This window comes from Lissotriton vulgaris, unplaced genomic scaffold, assembly GCF_964263255.1.
Source record: "Lissotriton vulgaris unplaced genomic scaffold, aLisVul1.2 SCAFFOLD_1565, whole genome shotgun sequence".
In the NCBI taxonomy this organism is placed as follows: domain Eukaryota; kingdom Metazoa; phylum Chordata; class Amphibia; order Caudata; family Salamandridae; genus Lissotriton; species Lissotriton vulgaris.
In genome coordinates, this window is record NW_028251420.1 from 454,631 (window position 1) to 482,063 (window position 27,433).

General features: G+C 47.0%; 1 protein-coding gene across 1 annotated transcript in view; it reads left to right on the plus strand.

The window, feature by feature from the left end:
• Nucleotides 1–27,433, plus strand: part of LOC147662888 (uncharacterized) — a 137,001-nt gene that overhangs the window by 93,843 nt on the left and 15,725 nt on the right. Inside the window, exons 5-6 of the mRNA XM_086950821.1 lie at nucleotides 17,327–17,422; nucleotides 22,025–22,216. Coding sequence (XP_086806947.1) covers nucleotides 17,327–17,422; nucleotides 22,025–22,216 — 288 coding nt within the window. The remainder of the gene's footprint in view (nucleotides 1–17,326; nucleotides 17,423–22,024; nucleotides 22,217–27,433) is intronic.

Genomic DNA, 27,433 nt, shown 5'->3' on the forward strand with positions numbered 1-27,433 from the left:
GAGCAATTAATTACACTTAGACCAAAGCACTCTGAGAGAATATCTGTGAATAACTAACTGTTCTCAAATTAGTCGAGCTTTATCTCTTAAGCACGAAGTAACTCTGAGAGAAAAGTTTCCTAGCTCTTTTGACCTAATTCCAGTCAACAAACGTGGAGCGCTCATTTAACAAGCTTTTTTCATTTCAACAAGTAACTCTAATTAGCTCAGAAACAATGTTGAAAAGAAGTGGGCAACATTCATCTGACCAATTTGTATAATGTAAGTGCAAACCCAGGAAACGAACACTATGAAGGATACTTGGGCATGAGCAGATAGTTATCAGGAATATTATTATTTACCGAAGCAACAATATAAAACCAATTACATCGCGCCTACCCTGACTAACTAACCAACGAGAATTTCACAGAAACATCTACTCACGGACAACATTCAGGTGAAGTGCACTGATTAGAACTCAAATGCTCTTCACATTCCAAATGGCTTCAAGGAAGAACAACTAATGCGCTAAAGGAACGACCAAGTTGGCGGACATCTTGGTTTTCCAATGTCGCCAATTTGATCTCCATTTTCCACTAGGGCAAAGGTATCTATATTGCTTTGACACCTTTCCTCCCAGAGTGTAAGCCACAATTAGATTATTGATGGGAACTTTCTTAGAGGCTCTGACAGATCCCCACAGTCATGTCGACCACAGTTCTACATAATCTCAGATCTAGGAGAAAGTAGTTGATGCGATAAGGGCTACTTATCCTCATGAAAGAGTTAGCGCCTAGGCTGTCAGATTGCAATCTTCTGTTTGCAGCTCTTAGCCCATGTTCAAGGTTGGGGGAGTTTATCTGGAGCACCAGCTGCGTCCATTTCTTTATTAGTGGGAGATCTAGGGGAGGAACAGCCCACTTCAGGTCATCTTCGCATGTCCCCATAATGTCATCTTTATCAAGGGTTTCGAATGTGGTGTTGAATTCACCTGCTAATATTAACAACCCTGGGCGAAGCACTACGGTACGCTCGCATAGTTTGCGAAGTTTGCGCTACTTTGCACTACGTGAATTGCACGTAGCACAGTGCAAACATGCGTACCATAGCCCAGCGGTCATTTTTTGCTTGCTCGCGGTCCTCAACGTCAAGTTGGTGGCCGCGAGTAAGCAAAATGACATTCCGGCGAGACTTTTTCCTTGTACGATCAGCAACATCAAGTTGCCAATCGCGAGCGTGAAAAATAAACCTCCTGGCAAGATTCTCAATGTGGGGAGGTCAGGTTTCTCATTGTGAGTGGTCACGTATGCTCGCGACCGCTCGCGATGAGAAACTAGCAGTCCGCGTTGAGAAAGTTGCAGCTCGAGTAAAAATCTACTCGAGCGGCAGAAAACGACAACTCGCACTGTGCAAGATGCCGTTTTCAATGACTGCACAGTGCAGACAAGCATACGGCACTGTGCAATCCAATCAACGCGAACAGCGCACTACGCAGTTCGCGTAGTGCTACGATTAGCTCGCGTAGGGTGATGTGCACTTCGTGTAGCTACGTGTAGCACTACTTCGTGAACTACGCCCAGGGTTAATTATTATTCTTGACGGTGGGGGGTTTTTGTCCAGTAGCTCCTCTAATTGTGTGAGTGCTGTGGAAGGTCTACACCCTTTGGTCTTCTTCACATATATATTGAATAACTCAATGGGTTTTTCCAGCGTGTCCTCAATGCGGATGCCAGGATGTCAGGGCTACCAGTGACTAGAGGGATGATTTGGCCTCCCAATGCGATCTTAACCCATATTATTAGTCCCCATGCTGGGCGTCCTATCCCCCGGGTGGTTGCTGGGGAGCAGTAGCAGGCATACCTTGGTTTGTAAGGAGGAGCAAAGCTCCAGGGGTCCTGGAAAATGCATATGTTAAACCCTTCCATAAGGATATTCCAATGAGGAAGAGGCATTTTGCTGCTGAGCCCTGCAACATTCCAGGATACTATTTTGAGCTGGCAATTGGGTTCTGGGCTGGGATGAGGTACGTTGCCCGAAATGGCTAGGGGGCCACTAGTGTGTGCCTGGGTCTGTGATTTAAGCTGCCTGCCCTCCTATTGTTATTTGCTGCTCCAAAACCTTGTGCGTCTTTCCCCCAGCCTGTCACCCTCTCATAGTTTGGTAACTGGGTGTCCCCTGAGCCCGCACTCACAATGGGTTTTACGAAGCGGGTGGGGGTGCCCCTAGCCTGTTGAACCCTGCTAGTCGCCCTCTCATGAATTGGTAGCTGAGTGTCCCCTGAAACCGCACTCACAATGGATTTTATGGAGTGGGTATGGGTATCCCCAGCCTGTTGATGGACCTTCCCCAAGAGTCAGTCAATGCCCCTCAGGTTTGAGCTGAAAGAGATGCTATCAGTTGTGGAAGGAAAGTTTTGCTTGCTTGAACTGAGGGGGTGTGACATTTGAGTTGAATGAGCGATGAGTCTGGGGGCAGCTTCAGAACTCTAAGGCTGAATGGTTTTCTGCTAGTTCTTCCCCTGTGAGGGTCAGTTCGATACAATCTGTAAGGTGACCAGGGACTGGGCATCTGTTCCCTTACAATGCCATCACGGATCCCAGAACGCCAGCCCCTGACCTGGCAGATCCAGTGGATCGTTTTATTTGTCAGTGAGTCTTCTCTCTCAAACCTTTCCCTCCCTCCAAGTTTGGGAACATTTAATATGTACATTTTCCAGGCAGGCAGCAGTGTGGGGGGGACAAGTGATGGTGTCTGCGTCCTGCCTTGGCTCGTGGGGACTCCCCCCGATGTGCGGTGTTACTTGTTTCCCCAAAGTAGTTACGGTGAACACTCCCTGCCATGAATTTGTTGGACGATTAATTTCGGGCTTCTTATTTCCAGCCAACACATATGTTTTAGAGTTAGTAGAGGTCTGGGATTGAGAGCGCCTATGTGAAGGGGGGACCCTTTTTGGCACACAGGTGGAAACGGGGAGCATTGCAGGGAATGCTAGGTGATCTCAGGGCAGGCTCAGCGAAGGGAAGAGATCGTGGGCCACTGTCCAATAATTGTTTCACCGGTGCAGGAGGTCATAACCCCCACTTCAGCCCTCAGGTCACTAATGAGCTGGGAGGTCACTGGTCCCAGTGGGGAGGTTTGGTGCTGGTTTGTGTAGCGCCCCTGGTGGCTGCGAGTGGTATCATCCTTGCCTTTACGGTCACTCTTACTACTAACCAAACATTCACAGGCACTCTTTTGTATCGACCTCCAGGCTCTCGTTCGATTTTTCTCTCACAACTCCATCAACTGAGTGAGTTAGCCGCAGACCACAAACACTTTACTGTTCTGGGAGATTTTAATTTTCATCTCGAATCCCTGTCAGATAGAGACACTGACCAGCTTATTAATGACCTTCTTTCTGTAGACCTTGAACAACTGATAACAGCTCCAACACACAAAGCAGGACACACGCTTGATGGCATTTTTACTAACAACCCCTATATTATCATGAATAAAATACTTCCCTTAACGTGGTCTGACCATTTTGCCATTCTATTTGATATTCAAACTAAATCAATAGCACTTAAAAATACATTTCAGAACCCTCATCTAACCACTAGAGACTGGAAAAATCTAGATTATAATCAATTTACACAGACTCTTACTGATGCTTTCATGGGTATAGACATGGTAACTGACTCTAATATTGCAGCTACCACATACACTTCTATTCTGGAAGGGGCTTTTTCTACATTAGCTCCATCCAGAACATCCAAACATAATAGGAAGACCCCTTCGGCCCCATGGTTTACTGAAAATCTTAGACTTCAACGACAACATTGTCGTAATATTGAGCGCCATTGGCGCAAACACTACAACCTATCAGACAAAGCAACATATAAAGCTGCACTTCATAATTACAAGCAGAGCATAGCAACAGAAAAAAACATCTACTACACCACTCAAATAGATCAAGCTAGAAGCAGCATGAAGAAACTGTTTGAAGTTGTAAACCACCTCGCCGAACCACCCAACCCTCCTACCGAAACATCTCAAACTCTCTGCAATGTACTGGCTGATTTCTTCTCTGAAAAGGTCACATCTATATTCAAAGATTTTACCCCAAATTCTGACATTACTGATTCTTCTAACACTCAGATAAATTTCAACTCAACAGCTTTACCGGAATTCACCAGGAAAACCCACAATACATTTATAAATTAATTCAGTCAATTAAATCTGGCTCTCCACTGGACCCTTGCCACCCTTCCATACTCAACACTATTCCAGACATCATTACTAAACCACTGACACATATCTGCAATATTATGTTTTCTACAGGTTCTTACCCCACTATTTGGAAAAACACCATAATCAGGCCACTCCTCAAAAAACCTTCCCTGGACCCCTCACTGCCTTCCAGCTACCGTCCTATTGCTTCACTGCCGTTCCCAGCTAAGATCTTTGAATCTGTCATGAACAAACAACTGTCTGACTATATTCAAACTAACGACCTGTTAGATGATACCCAGTTCGGCTTCCGACAAGGTCACGGAACAGAGACTGCCTTGATCAAGGCGGCAGATGAAATAAGGGCCACGATGGACAAGGGTGGACAGGCTGTCCTGATTTTGTTGGACTTCTCGGCGGCTTTCGACACGGTTGATCACTCTACTCTGATCGGCTGTGTCGAGGCCATCGGTATTAAACATAGAGCCAGAGATCTTATCACATCCTTCCTGGCTGACCGCAAGCAGGCAGTCAAGTTAGGTACTTTCACTTCATCTACTTTCAGCCTTCCGTGTGGAGCCCCTCAGGGTTCCTCGCTAAGTCCGACCCTTTTTAATATCTATGTTTCGGACTTAGCGAGGGTAATAAAAGAGTATAACATCAACCTAACAACTTATGCCGACGATACTCAGTTGGTACTATCCATACATAAAAATGGACTCAATGTTGCAGCAAACTTCAAGGACGGTATGAGAGCCATTAGTAGTTGGATGGCCTCCAACTGCTTAAAACTTAATTCATCTAAGACGGAGGTCATGCTATTTGGAAGTATTCAACCTTTGTGGTCCCCCTTATGGTGGCCAGAGGAACTGGGAACTCCACCTCAACCAGTCAGCAAAGTCAGAAATTTGGGAGTAATATTCGATGAAAAACTCCTGTTCCATCACCACGTGAACGCTGTAGTATCATCATCTTTTAACATCTTAAGGAAAATAAAGAAACTCCTTCCATGTCTTCCTATAACTACAGGAAAAACACTTATATCTACACTGGTGTTTTCACGTACTGACTACTGCAATGCCCTCCTCCTCAATGCACAAAAAAAGGTTATTTCCAAATTACAAATGATACAAAATGCTTCCGCCAGAGTCTTACTGGCCATTCCTAAATACAGCTCTGTCTCTGGACATCTGGACCAATTGCACTGGCTTCCAGTCAGAAGTCGTACGAAGTTCAAGGCCCTTTGTATTGTCTACAAGGCAATAAACAACACGGGACCCAAATTCCTTAGAAGTTCCTTTAAGCCTTTGGCAACTCCCAGAACGCTTCGTTCCAACACGGCTCATCTGCTGCAGATACCCAGAACAAGGAAAGTTAACTGGGGAGACAGATGTTTTACTATAGCTGCTGCTAAATTATGGAACTCCCTCCCTCTTAATATAAAAACCAGCCCATCTCTGATTGTCTTCAGAAAGCAACTAAAGACTTGGTTGTTCTCTCAACGACATGATTAACTATAAATCAATCTAACCTCTGCCTAGAGATCTAATCACCGGTATCAGCTTCTAGCCCCCAGCGCCGAGACACCCACGGGTAATTGTAGCGCTTTAAAAATTGCAAAAATAAATAAATAAATAAATCCTTCCGGTCACCTTTTAGGTCTGATAGGGGAGTGAAACTACTGCTGCATTGAAGCCCTGGGGCGGGCTGGCTCGGGAGTGGATGTCAGTGAGGGGAGCATGGACTCTCACAGTGTGTGTTGCTATTCCCTTTTCATTTGGGGGTGCACTCTTGTAGTTGGGTATTTTTCCCTTCACTGCTTGTAGTTCGGTCAAACAATGAGCTGTGAGTGGGTGTGGGTACACCTTTGGCTAAGTATCTGCCAGTACTACCAATGCTTGCAAATGGGTCAGTCAAAGAAGGCTGTAAGCCAAAGGAATCAAGGGATGTCCGGCTGTCCCTACGCCACACAGGGTAGCAAGTTGCATAAAGGCGCGGTGGCGAGTAAAGGCGTGGGGCCGAGTAAAGGCGTGGCTTCAGAATGAATGGTCTGCGGGACTTTAGACCAAAGCCCAGTTAGGACAAAGGAAGAGTGACAGCAACTCCTGCAGCCCCCAGGGGGCCTACAATGGACAAGAAGCGAGAGGCAATAACTTTCCAAGTCACGAGATGCACCCTGGGACTTGTGGTCTCACCATAACTCTGCAGGGCACGAGATGCACCCTGGGACTTGTGGTCCCACCATAACTCTGCAAGTCACGAGATGCACCTTGGGACTTGTGATCCCACCATAACTCTGCAAGTCACGAGATGCATCCTGGGACTTGTGGCCCACCATAACTCTGCAAGTCACGAGATGCACTCTGGGACTTGTGGTCCCACAGTAACTCTGCAGGTCACGAGATGCACCCTGGGACATGTGGTCCCACAGTAACTCTGCAGGTCACGAGATGCACCCTGGGACTTGTGGTCCCACAGTACCTCTGCAGGTCATGAGATGCACCCTGGGACTTGTGGTCCCACAGTAACTCTGCAGGTCACGAGATGCACCCTGGGACTTGTGGTCCCACAGTAACTCTGCAGGTCACGAGATGCACCCTGGGACTTGTGGTACCACAGTAACTCTGCAGGTCACGAGATGCACCCTGGGACTTGTGGTCCCACCATAACTCTGCAAGTCACGAGATGCAGCCTTGGACTTGTGGTCCCACCATATCTCTGCAGGTCATGAGATGCACCCTGGGACTTGTGCTCCCACCATAACTCTGCAAGTCACGAGATGCACTCTGGTACTTGTGGTCCCACAGTAACTCTGCAGGTCACGAGATGCACCCTGGGACATGTGGTCCCATAGTAACTCTGCAGGTCATGAGATGCACCCTGGGACTTGTGGTCCCACCATAACTCTGCAAGTCACGAGATGCATCCTGGGACTTGTGATCCCACCATAACTCTGCAAGTCACGAGATGCACACTTGGACTTGTGGTCCCACAGTAACTCTGCAGGTCATGAGATGCACCCTGGCACTTGTGGTCCCACAGTAACTCTGCAGGTCAAGAGATGCACCCTGGGACTTGTGGCCCACCATAACTCTGCAAGTCACGAGATGCACTCTGGGACTTGTGGTCCCACAGTAACTCTGCAGGTCACGAGATGCACCCTGGGACATGTGGTCCCACAGTAACTCTGCAGGTCACGAGATGCACCCTGGGACTTGTGGTCCCACAGCACCTCTGCAGGTCATGAGATGCACCCTGGGACTTGTGGTCCCACAGTAACTCTGCAGGTCACGAAATGCACCCTGGGACTTGTGGTCCCACAGTAACTCTGCAGGTCACGAGATGCACCCTGGGGCTTGTGGTACCACAGTAACTCTGCAGGTCACGAGATGCAGCCTTGGACTTGTGGTCCCACCATATCTCTGCAGGTCATGAGATGCACCCTGGGACTTGTGCTCCCACCATAACTCTGCAAGTCACGAGATGCACTCTGGTACTTGTGGTCCCACAGTAACTCTGCAGGTCACGAGATGCACCCTGGGACATGTGGTCCCATAGTAACTCTGCAGGTCATGAGATGCACCCTGGGACTTGTGGTCCCACCATAACTCTGCAAGTCACGAGATGCATCCTGGGACTTGTGATCCCACCATAACTCTGCAAGTCACAAGATGCACACTGGGACTTGTGGTCCCACAGTAACTCTGCAGGTCATGAGATGCACCCTGGGACTTGTGGTCCCACAGTAACTCTGCAGGTCAAGAGATGCACCCTGGGACTTGTGGTTCCACAGTAACTCTGCAGGTCACGAGATGCACCCTGGGACTTGTGGTACCACAGTAACTCTGCAGGTCACGAGATGCACCCTGGGACTTGTGGTCCCACCATAACGCTGCAAGTCACGAGATGCAGCCTTGGACTTGTGGTCCCACCATATCTCTGCAGGTCATGAGATGCACCCTGGGACTTGTGCTCCCACCATAACTCTGCAAGTCACGAGATGCACCCTGGGACTCGTTGTCCCACCATAACTATGCAAGTCACGAGATGCACCCTGGGACTTGTGGTCCCACCATAACTCTGAAGGTCACGAGATGCACCCTGGGACTTGTGGTCCCACCAGGGTATGAGCAGGCTTGTCCGCAGTCTAGCAGAGCGACAGTTGTACCCTGGGCAAGGGTCCCACTAGGGTGAGGGGAGACAGGGGAAAATGAGATTAGAGCATCCCCGCAAAGCAAGGCCCCTACAAATCTAGCGGCGAGGCACGTTCTTCTTAGAGGTTGGGTGACAGCAGTTTTCAGGGGGTGACCCAGCCCAGCCTCTTCCAGAAGATGAAGGGTGTGTACGGGCCACCCTTTGCCCGGCACGTCCCGCACCTCGGGCCTATGGAGCGCTTATATGCACCTCCAGGCACAGGAGAGATGTTGCAGGTGGTGCGGTGGAGCCTTGGGGCTGTGGGCCCCGGCTCGGTAATTGAGTGTCTCTTACAGCTACTTACTCCCAACCCGAGTCTCCAGAAATATTGAAAAAGTTACAAAATTCTCTCTTAACAATCCTTATACTTCTTATGCAGACAAATGTTTATTCCATGTTCATCAGTGACACAATGAACGCAGAAAAACAGCTGGGCGACGACTAGCTTATTAATGACGCCAACACGAATCAGCTCTAGCGACAGCTGTTAAATGCAGTGGCTTTAAACCCACACACTTCCATCTCGGTTGTGGTACTGGACAAGGGTGTCCATTATCTCAGTTATTATTTCTTTAGACTTTAGAACCGCTAAATATTGCCATGCAGCAAAACATGGATATTAAAGGCATTGACACCGCTCCTGGTTAACTAAAGCCTCTTACTATGCGGATTATACACTTTTGACTCTTTCCCAGCAAAAATCATCTGCCACCTCTTTGATTTCACAATTACCCGTTTTTTCAATTTTTTTCCGGTTACAAAATTAATTGGTCTAAATGTGAAGCATCACCAATGACCCCCACTACCACTAAACCCTCTATTGGAGATGTTACCTTTAAATGGTTACATTTCAAATAAAATATTTAGGGATACTCCCAAACCCTGGCATAAAAAATATGCTGATGGATAAAGTCAATCCCATCATCGGGCAGGTTGAAAGATATTTTTACCATTGGACACTTCTCGAATTATTACTTTGGGGTAGAGTACAAATGATAAAAATGAACATAATCCCCACATTTATTCATATGTTTGGTATGATACCACTATCCACTCCGTGATTCTTTTTCAGAACAATCTCTTCTACTATTTCTGGATTCATTTGAGGAGGTGATGGGCCCCCCTTGAGTGGCCCAAAGTTACACTCCCCCCACACTAAAAGGTTGTTTACGTCGGGGATCATTTTGCTACATACCGGCTCCAGGAGGGGTCGTTCTACACCACCAGCACTGCCTCAGCGCCACTGGGTCCCTGACGTTGTGGCCGCCCCCGCCGCTGTGCAGCGCCATTGCACGGCCGCGGAGCGGAGCGGACCACAACTCCCAGCGTGCCTTGCTGATTCCCACCGCCCACTTCCTGTTCAAGCGCCAGGAGGCGCAACAAAAGGCGGCAGCACCCGGAGAGGAGCGGGGATCATTTTGCTACATACCGGCTCCAGGAGGGGTCGTTCTACACCACCAGCACTGCCTCAGCGCCACTGGGTCCCTGACGTTGTGGCCGCCCCCGCCGCTGTGCAGCGCCATCGCACGGCCGCGGAGCGGAGCGGACCACAACTCCCAGCGTGCCTTGCTGATTCCCACCGCCCACTTCCTGTTCAAGCGCCAGGAGGCGCAACAAAAGGCGGCAGCACCCGGAGAGGAGCGGGGATCATTTTGCTACATACCGGCTCCAGGAGGGGTCGTTCTACACCACCAGCACTGCCTCAGCGCCACTGGGTCCCTGACGTTGTGGCCGCCCCCGCCGCTGTGCAGCGCCATCGCACGGCCGCGGAGCGGAGCGGACCACAACTCCCAGCGTGCCTTGCTGATTCCCACCGCCCACTTCCTGTTCAAGCGCCAGGAGGCGCAACAAAAGGCGACAGCCCCCTCTGCCTCGCGGACGCGCGCGGGCGGCGCCGGGCGGAGGGCGGGCAGAGGGAGGGCAGAGGGCGGGCAGAGGGCGGGCAGAGGGCGGGCAGAGGGCGGGCCGTCTATGGCCGTCAGGGGACTACAGGGGACGGGACGAGAACCCCCCCTTCGATCTGCACACCGGACAATGGGTAAGCGCAAATTACAAACATCTGCTAACGGGGCTACAACTAAGGCTAAAATTGCGCGAAAAACCCCTGCATCATCTAACATTATGTCGTTCCTGACCTCAGCTGTCGGTAAGCTAAACCAGGAAATTGCTGATAAAGAGCGTGAATTAGGCTTGGATCCCATATCATCGGATAGTCAAATTCTGCCCACATTGTCTAGACAACCAATCCCTTTGGACCCAGTAATTTTGGTTGAAAAAGCACCCATTACTAGGCAACCAGACACAGACATAGATAATATACTGGTACAAGAAGGCCAAGAGGGACAAGTGATCGATAGCCAAGCCGAACAACACTCTTTTCATGACTGTACCCAGGAGCCTCAGCCTGAACCCCAGATTAGCAAGTGCACTAATAAACAAAGGACACAGGGTGCACAGCGTCGTAAGCAACAAAATACCCCACTGAGTGCCCTGGAAACCTCTATCAAGGACATGGTGGAGAAGGTCCTGGTTGACAAGCTTGAAGGGGTACTCATACAAATCTCCACAGATATTATTGATACTCTAAGGGATTGTGTTTCCGATATTCTAAAGAAATGTGACAGGATAAATAAATTTGTAACATCTTTCGAGAAAGATTCTCGGTGCCCACCACCCAAAATCACTCCACAGTCCCCCTCTAACCCACAGAGGCAACCCCAATCCCCTATGGAGCAGGGAAATACCGTACTAGCCTATCCCCAGATTCCACCTGCACCACCACTAGGGTCAATTGGTCGCGGAATGGGGCAAGGGTACAGCACAATTATTACTAAGCTGCCTTTTGCACCTAAACCTTGCCCACCACAGATAATGCCTCTGGCATCTACCCAAGATGGGCTTAACCCAGCAGGGCCTAGAAGACCTCGCCCAAGACCACCAGTTCACCTCCCACCAGAAGTTACACCGTTTGTTGCAATTTTGGTGAATATACCAGTATTAAAACCAGGGGAAATTGAGTCTAATGACTCACAGCTGGACAACATAAAAACATGGTGCAATGCTAACTGTACTGGCCCTAATAATATCTCTGAATACATTCAGACAGGTAGACGTGTGGATTGGGTGGGATATACAAAGAAGAAATTCTCTGGGGATTGTCTAATTGTTAACTTTAACAGACCCCATGAGGCCTCCCGTTTATTTTGGGATGCAACCGAGATTAGAGAGGATAGGATAAGAGCAGTCCCCTTAGGTTTCTTCTACCCCCCACCAGCACCACCAAAAAAGCTTCCTGAAAGGGCAAGTCGCAATAGTCTCCCAACCAAAACCCATCGTATTAGCCCTTGGGCGACACAAACAACTGGTATGCTACCTAAAATCCATGTAAACCAGGGATGTGAATTAAGAAATGGTCTGGAGTTATCAAATATGTTTTCGGCACTATCAAATCTGGATGAAAATGATTGACTAGCTACTTGTGACTGTATTACTGACCCATTGCCTACAACTAACAATAGCAGCGTAAGGGGTATTACTGTTAACCTAATGAGTTGGAATATCGCAGGACTCCGCTCGAAAAGGGAAGATACAAATTGGTTGAATATATTGAAAAAGTATGATGTGATAGCGCTGCAGGAGACATGGGATATGGATTGTGATTTTTGGTTAGATGGGTATACATCCTACTTCCTTGCTGCACAACCCTCAAACTCTGGTCGCAACAAAGGAGGTTTACAGTTTTTACTATCAGTCAAAATGAATGGAACTGCGAAAGTAATAAACACGCTATCCCAAAATTTTCTAGCTTTGGAAGTCACATTGACTAATAAATCTAAATGTGTTTACATTAACTTCTATAACGCTACCCAAAGCACCGGTGACATCGAAAATCTCAATTCCTTGAATAAGTTTTTGTGTAATTTTAAAGAGAGCCAAACCACGCCGACATATTTTATACTGTTGGGAGATTTTAATGTACATTTATGCCAACAAAACTGTCATTTAATAGATAATTTGAATGTAGACATGTTCCAACCCCCACATTTTGAACATTCTGTTAAAGGGTCGGCCCTAGAAGATCTGCTTCTTGAAAATGAACTTTACGAACCAGAGTTCTTTGATAGTAAAGAAAGGGTCTCAACCTACAGAGCTAGGGATTGCAACACTATCATTGATTATATATTTATTTCACCAGTTATGCTGCAGAATGTTATTTTTTATAATGCTATACATACCACACATAGTGATCACAACCCGGTTGTGTTGAACATGGAGGATAATATTTTATTTCTGTTTAATTAAAATTCTGAAGTAGATATCGTCGTCGATATCACTACAAAGGATCAAGGGAGACGGGTGAAATGGAGTAAAATCATACCTGAGGAGTTCCTTTACTCCCTTAACGAGAAAGTGGGCAGCGACATTAATGTCTGCAGGGAGCCATTGAGATTCAAAGGGAATATCATTGGGTCCTTTGAAGCCATCTGTCGCCAGGTGGCAGATGACCTAAAATGTAAGTCCACAAACAGAGAGAGAAAGGCTGAGGGGTGGTTTAATAACGCATGCTCCAAATCACATTGAGAACTCCATAAAGCACTGAAAAAGGTACCCCGTGATAGAGTGGAGGTGGCGAGGCTTAGGAAGCAGTACAATCAGGATATCCAAGCGAGGAAAAAGGAAATAAAGAAACAGGCGTGGGATAATCTGTATGAAAAAGCTACCCTGAGGGACAGCGCAAAATTCTGGACCATTGTTAATACACCTTTGTTCAATGGGAAAGAAAATGCGCCATTGGAGGTAAAGATCCCTGAGAAGGAATGGATGGACCATTTCCAAAAAATGTATGGCAGCAACCTCCACTTAGGACCTTCTAATCTAACACCGACTGACACTCAAGTCCCCCTTCTAAGTTTCACTATTAAAGAGGTACAGAGTGCAATTGAGGATATGACATCACAGAAGGCCCCCGGGCCAGATGGCGTACCCGCCGATATGTACAAAACAAACTCAGCAATGTGGTCAGTTGTACTTACTAATGTCTTCAATGTAGTCGGTATAGACAAGATAAGACCTCCAACTACCTGGTCACAGGCTGTCATCATCCCCATATTTAAGAAGGGTCAAAGGGGCGACCCTAGATGCTACAGACCCATATCTTTGCTAGATTCCTCATTTAAAATCTTGGGCAAAATAATACTAGAAAGAATCTCAGCCTGGACCACTGATAAAAACATCTTGTGTGAAGCGCAGTATGGGTTTAGATCTGCCAGAGGTACAGAAGATCAATGCCTTAATTTACACCTTATACTGAGCAAATATACTGTAGCATCAAGGGGGATGATGTACTTGGCCTTCATGGACTTGTCCACAGCTTTTGACCTAGTTAATAGGTCAAAGCTGTGGACAATACTCCTAGAAAAGGGACTGGATCGTGCACTCGTGGATTTTTTGGCGCGACTCCACAGTGATCTAAGGGCAACTATCCGTATGTCCCAAGAAGGGAATTGTACCGCCTTTTTTAAATCGGGAAGGGGAGTGCGCCAAGGGTGCATTTTGGCACCTATGCTCTTCTCCCTTTATATTAACTCCCTGGGCGAGTCCTTAAAAACTGCCTCTGCAGACGTGCCGTGCTTGGGTGGTTCCGTGACGCCGGTTCTTTTATATACCGACGACACAGTACTGATGTCAAGGACCCCCAGGGGTCTTCAACACCAACTTAATACATTTGGGGCATTTATGCAAGATTTGGATTTAGTGATAAATGCAGGAAAGTCGCATGTCATGGCTGTTGGTAATTCTAAAAGTAACACTAGAACCCTGTACTGTAATGGTGCCTGGTGCCGCACTTACTAAGGTTAAAACCTTCACATATTTAGGAGTGGTGTTCGACGAGAAAGGGACATGGGCACCACAAATCCAGAACAAGACCGCTGCTGTAAAACGATCATCTGCTGCTATATTGGGGTTCGCCAAACGTCTTGGCGGCAAACCACCAGAGGCTATACTATCCATATACAAAGCCAAAACCCTGGCAATAGCCAGATATGGAGCCTCTATTTGGGGTTATAAGAACATAACCCATATCGAAAGGGCAGAGAATATATTCCTGCGATCCGTTCTGGGCTTACCAAAATCCACACCTGCTTTCTCAATACATATGGAACTAGGGGTGGGTTATATTGAAGATATGTCGTCTCTCGCACCATTAAGGGCATGGATTAAAACTTGGCTTAATCCCAATTTAACATTAAATCACACGATTATTAAACACTGTATGGGGCGGGATCGTGTGGCAGAGATTGAGTGGCTTTCATACATCAAGAAAATAGCAGAATACCTGGGCCGCCCTGATCTATATACCAACCCTGAAGGCCTAAAAAAAGATGACATTAGTTGGGCAAAACTGGAATATACAAAGAAAAGAGAAGCTGAAAGAGAAACACGCGAAATTCTGAAGCCGACCGTGAGGTCACATTTTTTGACAATAACATCTTTAGCTATCGAACCATACTTGGCGTTAGTAAACAAACCCTTCCACCGGTGGCTTCTCACTAAATTTCGCTTTAATCAGTCTCACCTCTTGCTGGGTGAATACAGTAAATGGTGTAAACCCCATGAGAACGCCCCCTGTAAGTGTGACGATTTCTCAGACCAGGATTCTCTCCATTTTTTCTTTTTTTGTCCATTATTCAGAATTGCAAGAGAGAAATACATTAAGCCCATATTAAAAGATCAAATGTTTACCCAAGTCAAACCGGCTTTCCTGTTTTTACAGTTAATGGAAACACCTCTAATCATGTATGGGGTAGCAAATTTTCTCACAATGTCTATTAGGTCTCGTCGAAAAAGACCTCAGTCACTGACTAACTGATCTAGCTTTTGTTAAAAACTGTACGCCCAGGCGGGGTAGCACTGTTAATTGATTGTATTATAGGTTTGTAAATATTACTGTAAATAGACCATCGAACAAACCCCATATTACAAACCGTACAAATGAAATGAAATTTTGTAGGAAACTACAGACAGTGCAGAGATGATGCTAAACTTTTTGATACCTCTAAAACCTTTGTAAATATATCGTGGTATTAATGAAATTTGTATTTGTATATAATGTGTCTTGTTTTTAAGCTATTTATATAAAAAAAAATTGTATACTCCAATGATCAACTATGAATGTATAGCATACTTTTATGATTTTAATCTAATCGAATAAAGTGTTTTTGACTCTGACTCTGACTGACGTCGTCCTCACTTACAATATTACTCAATTGCATAACGATTAGCTCTGTCTACTTATATGCTCTCAGCAAATAGGAACACTCCACTTTGGGTTATCTTCTAACAGTCTTTACTGAATTGTTATACTCTGTTTGCAATTTATTACACTAAGTGCCCACAATTTACAAATTCTTCTAATCTCATTGTTTATTCTTCTCAGTTAGCATGGCAGAAGGAACACAACCTTACAAAACTAAATGTCTGACTACATTGTCTCAGAAGAGAGAAGTGTGGCTCACTGGTTAGAGCAGGCAGACCCTAAAGCAGAGGTCAGACCCGGGACCAGGGTTCGATTCCCGACGCGGCAGGGTGTTGAGCTCAAATGTCCACGGACTCGATAATTCTCGCTTTGGTGCCTGACCTAATCATGGGTTCACACTCTGCAACTCTGGGCATTAAGCTTGCTTAATCTCCACAACGGCCCCCCCCGCGGCGGGATGCCTGGCTTTCACCTTGGGGATGCCCTGTAGGGGCTATCTCACAGGGAAAAACCAGGACGGGTTCCCAAGGCAAGCGCGGAGATACCCCTTCGGGGGTCGATTCTGGCGCTATATAAGAAATGTAATAATAATAATTGTCGATCACCCTTACGGGATAATACAGATATCAATCAATCAGGGAATTGTAGAGCGCGCTACTCACCCATGAGGGTCTCAAGGCGCTGGGCTCAGGTACAAGGGGAAAGAACTGAACAGGCATATTTGGGCTAAAAACAAAATAAATCATATTTCCGACATATTTACACAACAATACCCTTCAAACTAACAAGAAATTTACCAGGCAAAAAGGAGCATTTTCCTACACTCTACAGTCCTGGAATACACTGAGAGCCACCGGCCAGTGTTGTCTAACTGCTAGTCTGTGTCTCATCTTGGCATACACTGAGAGCCAATGACCTTATTAAGGCCTTCACTGAATCACTCACAGGCTGGTCCTGGTGCACACTGGGAGTCACTGGCTATGAATGATGCTCACTGATATTGACTGACTAGCCAAGGATACACTGGAACTGACCTGCTAGCGTTGTCACACGCCATTAGTCAGTGCCCCATCTTGGCATACGATGAGCCAAACACCATAGTACTCGTTGAGACTCTGAAGCTGGATATGCCGGGTATACGCAGAGAATCAGTGCCTGGGTTTGGCACACAGAGTCACCTGCCAGACTGCAAACACTCTGAGAGGCACTGGTCAGTTTTGACATACATTGCAAGTTGATAACTAGACCTGTCACACATAAGGAATTGGTGTTTAGGTCAGCACACACTGATAGCCAGTAATAACCTTTGGGATACACCGGCAATCGGTGGCGTTCTTGGTAGAATCTGAAAGTCATTGACCAATGTTGGCACAGATGGGGGGCACTGGTTACCCTAGCACAAACTAAGATTCTATGAACAGTCGTGTCAAATGCTCAATCAGTGCCTTGTCCTGGTGCACACTCACAGCCATTGACTGGGCCTGGCAGACACACAGAGTCACTTACTGGACCAATCAGACATTCAGAGTCACGCCCTAGTCCTGACAAACACTCAACCACACTAACTCGGGCTGGCTCACACATATTCACTGGCCCTTCATTATAAATTCCCCTATGAGGTTGAACATCAGGTATTGAAGAGCAATATCCCTAGTAATAAACAATCATGTATTATTTTATTTGCAGTTCGCTCAGAGCTCCGTCGAGTGAGGAGACAAGCTATAATCCTGGGAGTGATGACAGCCATTAGCACCTTCGTAACCATCGTTCTTTACCGTCTGGGTAAGCAACAGTGAGCAGATCTTCACACACCTGACCAGCAGGCACAAGGACTGGATAAAGGGACGTGGAATATGATATGCTATTCCTATTCGCACACCAGGGATGTGCAATTAGCACAGACTGGTTTGCGAATGGTAATGAAATTTGTGATGCAATGTATGTACAAAATGGCTGCATTGCCATATGTACAAACACAGGAGGTAACAAAATGGCCTGTCTGATGAATATTAATTAGGAAGGTCACAATTTGCCACCCCTATCATTAGCTTAGAATACAGGTGCGAAGGCCTGCTAGGAGCAGCAGATCTCCATTCTTGTGTTTACATTTATTCTATCATTAGCTGTGAATACAGGGGCGAAGGCCTGCTCGGAGCAGCAGACGTCCATTCTTGTATTTGCATTTATTCTATCATTAGCTTAGAATACAGGGGCGAAGGCCTGCTAGGAGCAGCAGACCTCCATTCTTATATTTACATTTATTCTATCTTTAGCTTAGAATACAGGGGCGACGGCCTGCTAGGAGCAGCAGACCTCCATTCTTGTATTTACATTTATTCTATCTTTAGCTTAGAATACAGGGGCGGCGGCCTGCTAGGAGCAGCAGACCTCCATTCTCGTATTTACATTTATTCTATCTTTAGCTTAGAAAATAGGGGCGAAGGCCTGCTAGGAGCAGCAGACCTCCATTCTTGTACCTACATTTATTCTCTCTTTAGCTTAGAAAACAGGTTTGAAGGCCTGCTAGGAGCAGCAGACCTCCATTCTTGTATTTACATTTATTCTATCTTTAGCTTAGAATACAGGGGCGAAGGCCTGCTAGGAGCAGCAGAACTCCATTCTTGTATTTACATTTATTCTATCATTAGCTGTGAATACAGGGGCGAAGGCCTGCTAGGAGCGGCAGACATCCCCTCGCTTATTTTCCTTTATTCTATCATTAGCTTAGACTACAGGGGCGAAGGCCTGCTAGGAGCCGCAGACCTCCATTCTTGTATTTACATTTATTCTATTTTTAGCTTAGAATACATGGGCGACGGCCTGCTAGGAGCAGCAGACCTCCATTCTTGTATTTACATTTATTCTATCTTTAGCTTAGAATACAGGGGCGACGGCCTGCTAGGAGCAGCAGACCTCCATTCTTGTACTTACATTTATTCTATCATTAGCTTAGAATACAGGGGCAAAAGCCTGCTAGGAGCAGCAGACCTCCATTCTTGTATTTACATTTATTCTATCATTAGCTTAGAATACAGGGGCGACGGCCTGCTAGGAGCAGCAGACCTCCATTCTTGTATTTACATTTATTCTATCATTAGCTTAGAATACAGGGGCGACGGCCTGCTAGGAGCAGCAGACCTCCATTCTTGTATTTACATTTATTCTATCTTTAGCTTAGAATACAGGGACGAAGGCCTGCTAGGAGCGTCAGACCTCCATTCTTGTATTTTCATTGTGAAACTTTTTACAGTAAAGGGACCGACGCTGCTTTAAAAAAAATTACATTTGGGAAGACGTTGGTGAGAACAACCAGTGGTCCTCGTGACCATTGCCTGTTACCTCTGTGATCGACTGACCTGACTTTCAAGGGGCAGGTGCTCCCCTCCGAACCCTTTCTCCTTTGCAAAGTAGGTACCACCTCCTTTAAGGTTTTGGTAACTGGTCAATGGTTTGTGACGGCAGTTATGGTGAGAAACTATTGTGCTTACAATACCAAATCACAGTTAGAAAGGAATAACCATTTTACAAACCTTCATAAGGGTGATTTGATATATGTCTCAAAACCTATGCTTTCCCAACTAATTTAGTGCATAGTAAATGGACATTTTGGCTGGCAAACCCTGTGATTTGTGAATTGTAGGGGTTGTGATTGTAAAATGGCTTTGAATATCTAACCCTAAATTGGGCTTCTGAACCATAGACTTGTAATAGTGCTCATCTGCTTTTATTATTTAGGTCTATTGCTAATTTTCTGTTTAAAGTATTTTTAATTGGCCCTTATTGCTCTAAGGATTGGCTACATAATATGACTATTCAGATCCGTATGTCTATTAATATAAATGAAATGTGTGACCTTGTCTAGGTTTTGTATCTATGAAAGTGGTATGTATAGAGCGCTAACATAGCTGAACGCAAGCAGAGACTTTTTACAGGTCCAAAGGCGAGATACAGTCATCGTGTGATTGGAGAGTCAGCTGTTTATTAATAACCAATGCACACTGTACTGCATTGCAATGTAAAGTGCTGTAAGGAGGCGGATATTTAGCGCTTTCTTAAATTGAAGCGGGATTGAGCATTTCTGGTTGTTATGGGATTCTTGTTCCGTATCCTAGATGCATTGATGGAGAAGGCCTGATGCCTTGTTGTTGATTGTTCCACCTCTTTGTCTCCAGTCTCATAGTGTCCTTGCTTTAGGTCCACAGGAGATGGTGGTTCCTAGCTAGACATGCACGGGCGCCAGTCGTTAAGGCTTTGTAGATGATACAGCTGGATGCATTGATGGAGAGAGCCTGATGCCTTGTGTTCATTGTCCCACCTCTTTGTCTTCAGTCTGTTAGTGTCCTTGCTGTAGGTCCACAGGAGATGGTGGTTCCTAGCTAGACCTGCAGGGGCGCCGGTCGTGAAGGCTTTGTAGATGATGCAGCTGGTTTTGAGGATGCTACAGGCTGTGAAGTGCAATCAGTGGAGATCCATCAGGGTGGGTATCACTGGTCATAGTTCTTCAGGTCCATCATTAGCGGTCCTGCTGCGTTGCTGTATGAAGAATGCTCTGAAGGAGGAGCTTGTGGATCAGAGCATTGCAACCAAGCAGATGAATGACGGGTCTAAAGTTGCTTCCTAGGTGGCCTCACTTACCAGAAAATGCTGGTCGCAGGCCATCTTAGTTTTCTTGGCAGTGTGCTCCTTGAATATGAGACCTGTGTCTAGGGTGAACTGGCTTCGGCTGAAAATTTGTGTTTAAATCCATCCAGGTTCTTTGTCTTTGAGGCAGCTATGGCTTGTTGTTGGATGTTGTTCTTGGGGAACAGCAGGATTTCTATTTTGGTCAGATTAAACTTCAGGGAGGAGCTGTACATCCCGATCTGGAGGAGGTACAAGAAGCACGTTTAGAACTGGATGTCTGTCCCAGGCGTGACATTAAAATGCAGTTGTGAGTCTGAGTGTGGTGGAGACTTTTCATGTCATCTGTGAGTAGAGCCACAGGAGGCTCAATGTTGGGACTGAAGAGGATGCAGGACAATATGAAATGCTTTGGTACTCCACAGATGAGCCATATCTTTGGGGTCCAGCAGGTGCCCATGTGAATGAACTCATGTCCTTTGGATCGGCAGGTGGAGAACCAGTGAAGGGTGTCTCCATGGAAACCTATTTGAGACCAAACAGAGTCAATGAGGATGGGGTGACCAATGGTGTAGAAGGCAGCTGGGAGGTTCAGTAATATCAGGAGGCCGAGGTCATCTCTATGGGTTATTGGAAGGATGCGGTCTGTGATATGTAGGTTAGTTGGGTCATCTGTTTGAAATCAGAAGGATGCGGTCTGTGATAAGTAGGTTAGTTGGGTCATCTGTTTGGGAATCAGAAGGATGCGGTCTGTGATATGTAGGTTAGTTGGGTCACCTGTTTTGGTCATCAGAAGGATGCGGTCTGTGATATCTAGGTTAGTTGGGTCATCTGTTTGGGAATCAGAAGGATGCGGTCTGTGATATGTAGGTTCGTTGGGTCATCTGTTTTGGTAATCAGAAGGATGCGGTCTATGATATGTAGGTTCGTTGGGTCATCTGTTTTGGTAATCAGAAGGATGCGGTCTGTGATACGTAGGTTAGTTGGGTCATCTGTTTTGGTCATCAGAAGGATGCGGTCTGTGATATGTAGGTTAGTTGGGTCATCTGTTTTGGTAATCAGAAGGATGCGGTCTGTGATATGTAGGTTAGTTGGGTCATCTGTTTTGGTAATCAGAAGGATGCGGTCTGTGATATCTAGGTTAGTTGGGTCATCTGTTTGGGAATCAGAAGGATGCGGTCTGTGATATGGAGGTTAGTTAGGTCATCTCTATGGGTAATCAGAAGGATGCGGTCTGTGATATGCAGGTTAGTTGGGTCATCTGTTTTGGTCATCAGAAGGATGCGGTCTGTGATATGTAGGTTAGTTGTCTCCACACTGCAGCATGACCTGAAGCCAGATTGAGAGTCATGCAGGAGATGGTTGGTGTTGATCTTGAAGTTGGGCGTTGTCTGCTTCTTCTGTGATCTTGTTACGATATGGGTGATATCAAGACCTGAATAGTAGCACACATTAGATGCCCAGGACCAATCAGCATTGTTTGTGATGTGTCTAGTAGTCCAAATACAGATCCTGATTATCATGGTCATTCTCTTGTATTGTTATATCAATGGAGTCAGTCAATGCTCACACTTTACAAATGTTTACATTGATGGTGGAAAGTGCCTCTTAAGTGCTCGTTATTATTCCTGGAAAGCAGTGTAGACCTATGTTGGTCTTGCTGAAGAGTACCTTTGCTTCATTGCTCCTCGTACAGTCTCACAGCTGTTTATTCTTCCAGTCTGTCTCATCCACTCTTTCTCTCCTGGTCCTTCTGTCTTGCAGTAGAGCGAGAAATATTCTACAATCCCAAAGCGCGGAGCTCTGCTGATGTCCATCCTTATGCAGTGAGCTGTCTTCGTGTACAACATGGCGTTCAAAATGATGACCAGTCACTCCAGACTTCTGTAGCCTCTCTTCTCAAATCCACTCGATGCCTCCGTCCAGCTGAAAAGAATCATCTTCTATTTCAAAAAGGTATGTGATTGTAGAGTATGGGTAATATGCATGCATAACACGGGAGGGATGTCAGTGTGCACGAGGGATGAGTGTCTTTTGAAGGTGTGAGGAGAAATCCGTAGAGTCGTGGATTCATGGTAAGTTGAGTACACACACAGCACCAGAACCAACCTGATATGTAGAAGTATCATAATAAGATATTACTTTATATTACAAAAAAAAAGAAATTCACTGAAAAAATCAAAGGTTAAATTGGAGTAATACAGAGGTCTTCTAATGATATCAAAAACTAAATTCACCAGATACACTTACCTGACATAAGTATATCTTGCACTGCTTTGATGCACTGTGTATGATTACACATATCACATTAATGTTGACATCACACATCTATGGCGGGGCAAGTTATACTTATGCCCTGCATAGACTCGGTCAGTGTCATCAAGATGTCATCCTCAGTCAGCCTGATCTGGGGAATGGTTTGCAGGAGCCAAGGAGTTATCTAAGTGCGGACAGTTGGAAGATCCCACCCTTGACTCTGGGATTGATTGAAATGTGAAAGGAAGGTCTGTATCATGTATGAAACCTTGATATGTGAAAGGAATGTCTGTATCATGTATGAAACCTTGATATGCGAAAGGAAGGTCAGTATCATGTATGAAACCTTGATATGTGAAAGGAAGGTCTGTATCATGTCTGAAATCTTAATATGTGAAAGAAGGTCTGTATCATGTATGAAACCTTGAAAGAAATGTCTGCATCCTGGATGAAACCTTGATATGTGAAAGGAAGGTCTGTATCATGTATGAAACCTTGATATGTGAAAGGAAGGTCTCTATCCTGTATGAAACCTTGATACGTGAAAGGAAGGTCTGTATCATGTCTGAAATCTTAATATGTGAAAGGAAGGTCTGTATCATGTATGAAACCTTGAAAGAAAGGTCTGCATCCTGGATGAAACCTTGATATGTGAAAGGAAGGTCTGTATCATGTATGAAACCTTGATATGTGAAAGGAAGGTCCGTATCATGTATGAAACCTTGATATGTGAAAGGAAGGTCCGTATCATGTATGAAACCATGATATGTGAAAGGAAGGTCCGTATCATGTATGAAACCTTGATATGTGAAAAGAAGGTCTGTATCATGTATGAAACCTTGATATGTGAAAGGAAGGTCTGTATCATGTATGAAACCTTGATATGTGAAAGGAAGGTCTGTATCATGTATGAAACTTCGAAAGAAAGGTCTGTATCCTGTATGAAACCTTGTTATGTGAAAGGAAGGTTTGTATCATGTAAGAAACATTGATATGTGAAAGAAAGGTCTGTATCATGTATAGTGTGATCGTGGAGTCCAAGATGAATCTCAGGTTGCCTGCATGATCCGTGGGTGTCGGTGCGGTGCCCAGCGTGGTGGGCCACCAGAATTCGTTCCAGGTGGATGGGGATGGTCCCAGGATGAGGACTTCCGTCTTTTCCGAGTTCAGTTTCAGGCAGCTGAGCTTCATCCAGTTTGCGACGTCCCTCATTCCTTCCTGAAGGGTGGACTTGGCGGTGGCTGGGTCTTTGGTGAGGGAGAAGATCAGCTGGGGGTCGTGGGCGTAGGAGATGATGTTGAGGTTGTGTGCGCAGACGATGCGGCGAGGGGGCTCATGTAGACATTGAAGAGAGTCGTGCTGAGCAAGGAGCCTTGGGGTACGCCGCAGATGATCTCGGTGGACGTGGAGTGAAAGGGAGGGAGGCGGACTCTCTGGGTTCCGCCGGAGAGGAATGATGTGATTCAGTCCAGGCTCTTCCTTGGATCCCTGTGTTGTGGAGGCGAGATCTTAGGGTGCGGTGCAGACGGTATCGAAGGCGGCTGAGAGGTCAAGGAGGATGAGGGCGGCTGTTTCCCCGTTGTCGAGCAGGGTCCTGATTTCGTCGGTGGTTGCGATGAGGGCGGTCTCGGTGCTGTGATTGGTGCAGAATCCAGACTGGGATGGGTCGAAGGAGCCATTTGCCTCAAGGAAGGCGGTCAGTTGTTTGTTGACGGTCATCTCAATGACTTTCGCCGGGAAGGGAAGAAGGGAGATGGGCCGGAAGTTCTTGAGGTCCTTAGAGTCCGCTGTGGGTTTCTTCAGTAGAACATTGATCTCTGCATGTTTCCAGCTCTCTGAGAAGGAGGCGGTCGAGAAGGAGTTGTTGATGATGTTCCGGAGGTGGGGTGCAATGATGGCGTCTGCTTTGTTGAAGATGTGATGGGGGCATGGATCGGACGGTGAGCAGGAGTGGATAGTGTTCATGACGTGGGTGGTGTCTTGAATGCTGATGGGGTTCCAGGTGTTGAGGGTCGCGGTGGGGGGTGATGGTTCTGTGGCTGATGGCAGAGTCTGGGCGCCGAAGCTGTTGTGTATGTCAGCGATCTTGCGGTGAAAGAAGGTGGCGAGGGCGTCACAGAGGTCTTGCGATGGTGGGACGTCATTGGAGTTGGCGCTGGGGTTGAAGAGTTCTTTCACGATGCTGAAGAGGTCCTTGCTGTTGTGTACGTTGTTGTCCAGGCGCTCCTTGAAAGAAGTCCTCTTGGTGGTGCGGATCAGTTGGTGGTGTATGCGGGTGGCATTCTTGAGAGCTGCATGGTTTTTTCCCGTCAGTTTGTGGCCGCCGGTCTTCTCGAGGGTTCAGCAGGAATTCTTAGAGTCCTTCAGTTTGTCGGTGAACCAGGTGGCTATTCTGTTGCCGGGCTTGCCAGGAGGGTTCTTCAGTGGTGTGAGGGTGTTGGTGCAGTTGCTGATCCACTGTGTGAGGTTGCATGCGGCGGCGTTGGGGTCAGTGGTGTCGGATGGTGGGTTCTGGCTTAGTGACGTTTTGAGCTGGTCGGTGGTGATTTTTCTCCAGCTTCTGCAGGGGATCTGCTGCAGGTGGTGGTGGGATATAGTCTTCTTGAAGGTGAAGTGGATGCAGCTGTGGTCGGTCCAGTGGAGGCCGGGGGTGTGGCTGTAGGTGACGTGGTTGCAGGCGGAGAAGATGGGGTCAAGCGTGTGTCCGGCGTAATTGGTGGGGGTGATCACCAGTTGTTAGAGTTCGAGGTTGGCTAGGTTGTCGAGCAGGGTTGGTTGAAGTTCTCCAGGTGGAAGTTCAGGTCCCCTAAGAGGATGTAGTCTGCGGAGGCGAGGGCGTGCGGGCTGATGAAGTCGGCGATGGCTGAGGGTGTTCTTTGGGTGGGTGTGGATCTGGAAATGTAGGTGTTCGGCGGTGGTGAGGGTTTCCTTGGTGTTGGTTGAGACGCTGATGGTGTTCCTGTGGATGATGGCGATTCCTCCTCCGGTTTTGTTGGTGCAGTCTTTCCGGGTGATCTTGTAGCCGTCCGGGATGGCTATGGCGATGTCGGGGGCTGAGGAGGCGTTCATCCAGGTCTCCGTGAGGACTGTGATGTCTGGAGCTGTAGTGTCGAGGAGTTCCCAGAGTTCGACGGCGTGCTTGTGGACGGAGCGGGTGTTGAGCAGGATGAACTTGAGGTGGTTGTTTTTTACTGGTGCTAAAGGTGGGGTGAAGGTCTGGAGGCAGGTGAAGTTGCATTCTCGGCAGGAGAATGGTCTGTGGGTGCGCTTCGGGTGGCTAGGTAGCAGGTGGATGATCGGCCGGTGTTAAGGGCGTGGAGGGTTTGCGGTGTTGTATCTCAGTCGGGTTTCTTGGCTCCCGCGGGGGCCAGGGGTTCTGGTGCTGAGTGGGGTCTAGGCGCGGACAGGAGCAGATGGGCTTGCCTTAGGCTCACCTTCGGCGCACATCCACTGCGCGGCCACGCAGCTGCCTGCATTATGAGGGGATGAGGGAGGGAGGAGCAGCTAAGAAGGGGGGAGCGAAGACGAATCGGGTCACGGGGTGGCGGGCCATAAGGGACGCAGTGGCGGGAAACGCGGGGCGGCCGGGGGGGGGAGAGGTACAGAACAATGGCGGCGAAAAACAAGAAATGGGCACAGAAGGCAAACAAAAACACAGTGGCAACTATGGAGGGGCACAGAAGGCAGACAAAAACAGTGGCAAACACAGGCAGCAGATAACAGAGACAGGGGCAAACTAAAGGGCAGAGACTACGAAGAAGGGCAAGTACAGACAGTAACAGTAACAGATAAAAACGAACAAAAAAGATAAACGGCAGTGAAGACACACAAAATACTTACAGGCCCACCACTGGGCCACCAGGGATGAGGCGCAGGCAGGAGCCTGCGGGTGGAGGACCGCCTCGAACTCGCAGCAGCAGTGAGGCTCGGGGATACAGCACCAGCAGGGTGTGCTAACGCGGTGGGGGAGTGGCCCGGCCTGAACCAGGGACTTGGGTCGCTCTGCTACTTCGCGACAATGCAGTCACTCTTATGCTATTGTACAAGGGCTCATGTGTTGTAGACAGGATTGTTTGGGGCAGGAAGGAACACCTTCGGTATTTACCCCAAAGATTTTGTAATTCCGATTTTTCAGATTGTATTTTCATTGACGGCCCTTGAGAAAGTCCTATTTTCTTTCCATGGCCATTCAATAGGGGTTTTCCAAATCTAACTATATTCATTTGAAATTTGTAGATTTACTTTCATGGTTAATGCTTTATTGTCTTGATGATAACCGTCTAATTCTATAGAGGTCGAAACCCCGTCAAACCACTGAGGTGCCATATCTCAAATCAGAGTCAGGCATGGCACGGCCAAGCCCATCACTGAGAGAGGTTTGTTAAAATACCTTTCGGCCTCATGATCCAGGGCCTGGGATTATGTCTCAAACAAAAAGAACAAATGATGGGCAGAATGCTGAACAATGCAAACTTTCACCCCCAGTCACAAAGAACTGGGTTTAATCCATTGTTTTTTTGCTCACCAAGCCACCCCAGTTTGGACCTAGCCTTATGCAAATAGGTCTTGACTCTGTTCCTTATGGGAATAGTCCAGCCCGAACTGCCAAGCCAGGTCCTCCCTGGACTCGAAACAAGCATCCTGGGAACGGTATTGGGGCATCACCCTCTTCAGCCAGGATAGCTTGAATCCAGTCGGGCAGTGAGCACAGGACCCACATTTGGGCATACCCTTCCCACTTAGGACGATACAAACAAAAAGGAACTAATGATGGACGACAGGTAAACATTCATCCCCAGTCACAAAGATCTGAGTTTTTAATCCATCATTCTTTTGCTCGCCATCCCACCCCAGTTTGGACCCGGCCATGTGCAAATCAGTCTTGGCCCTTCTCCTCATGGAAACAGTCCAGCCTGA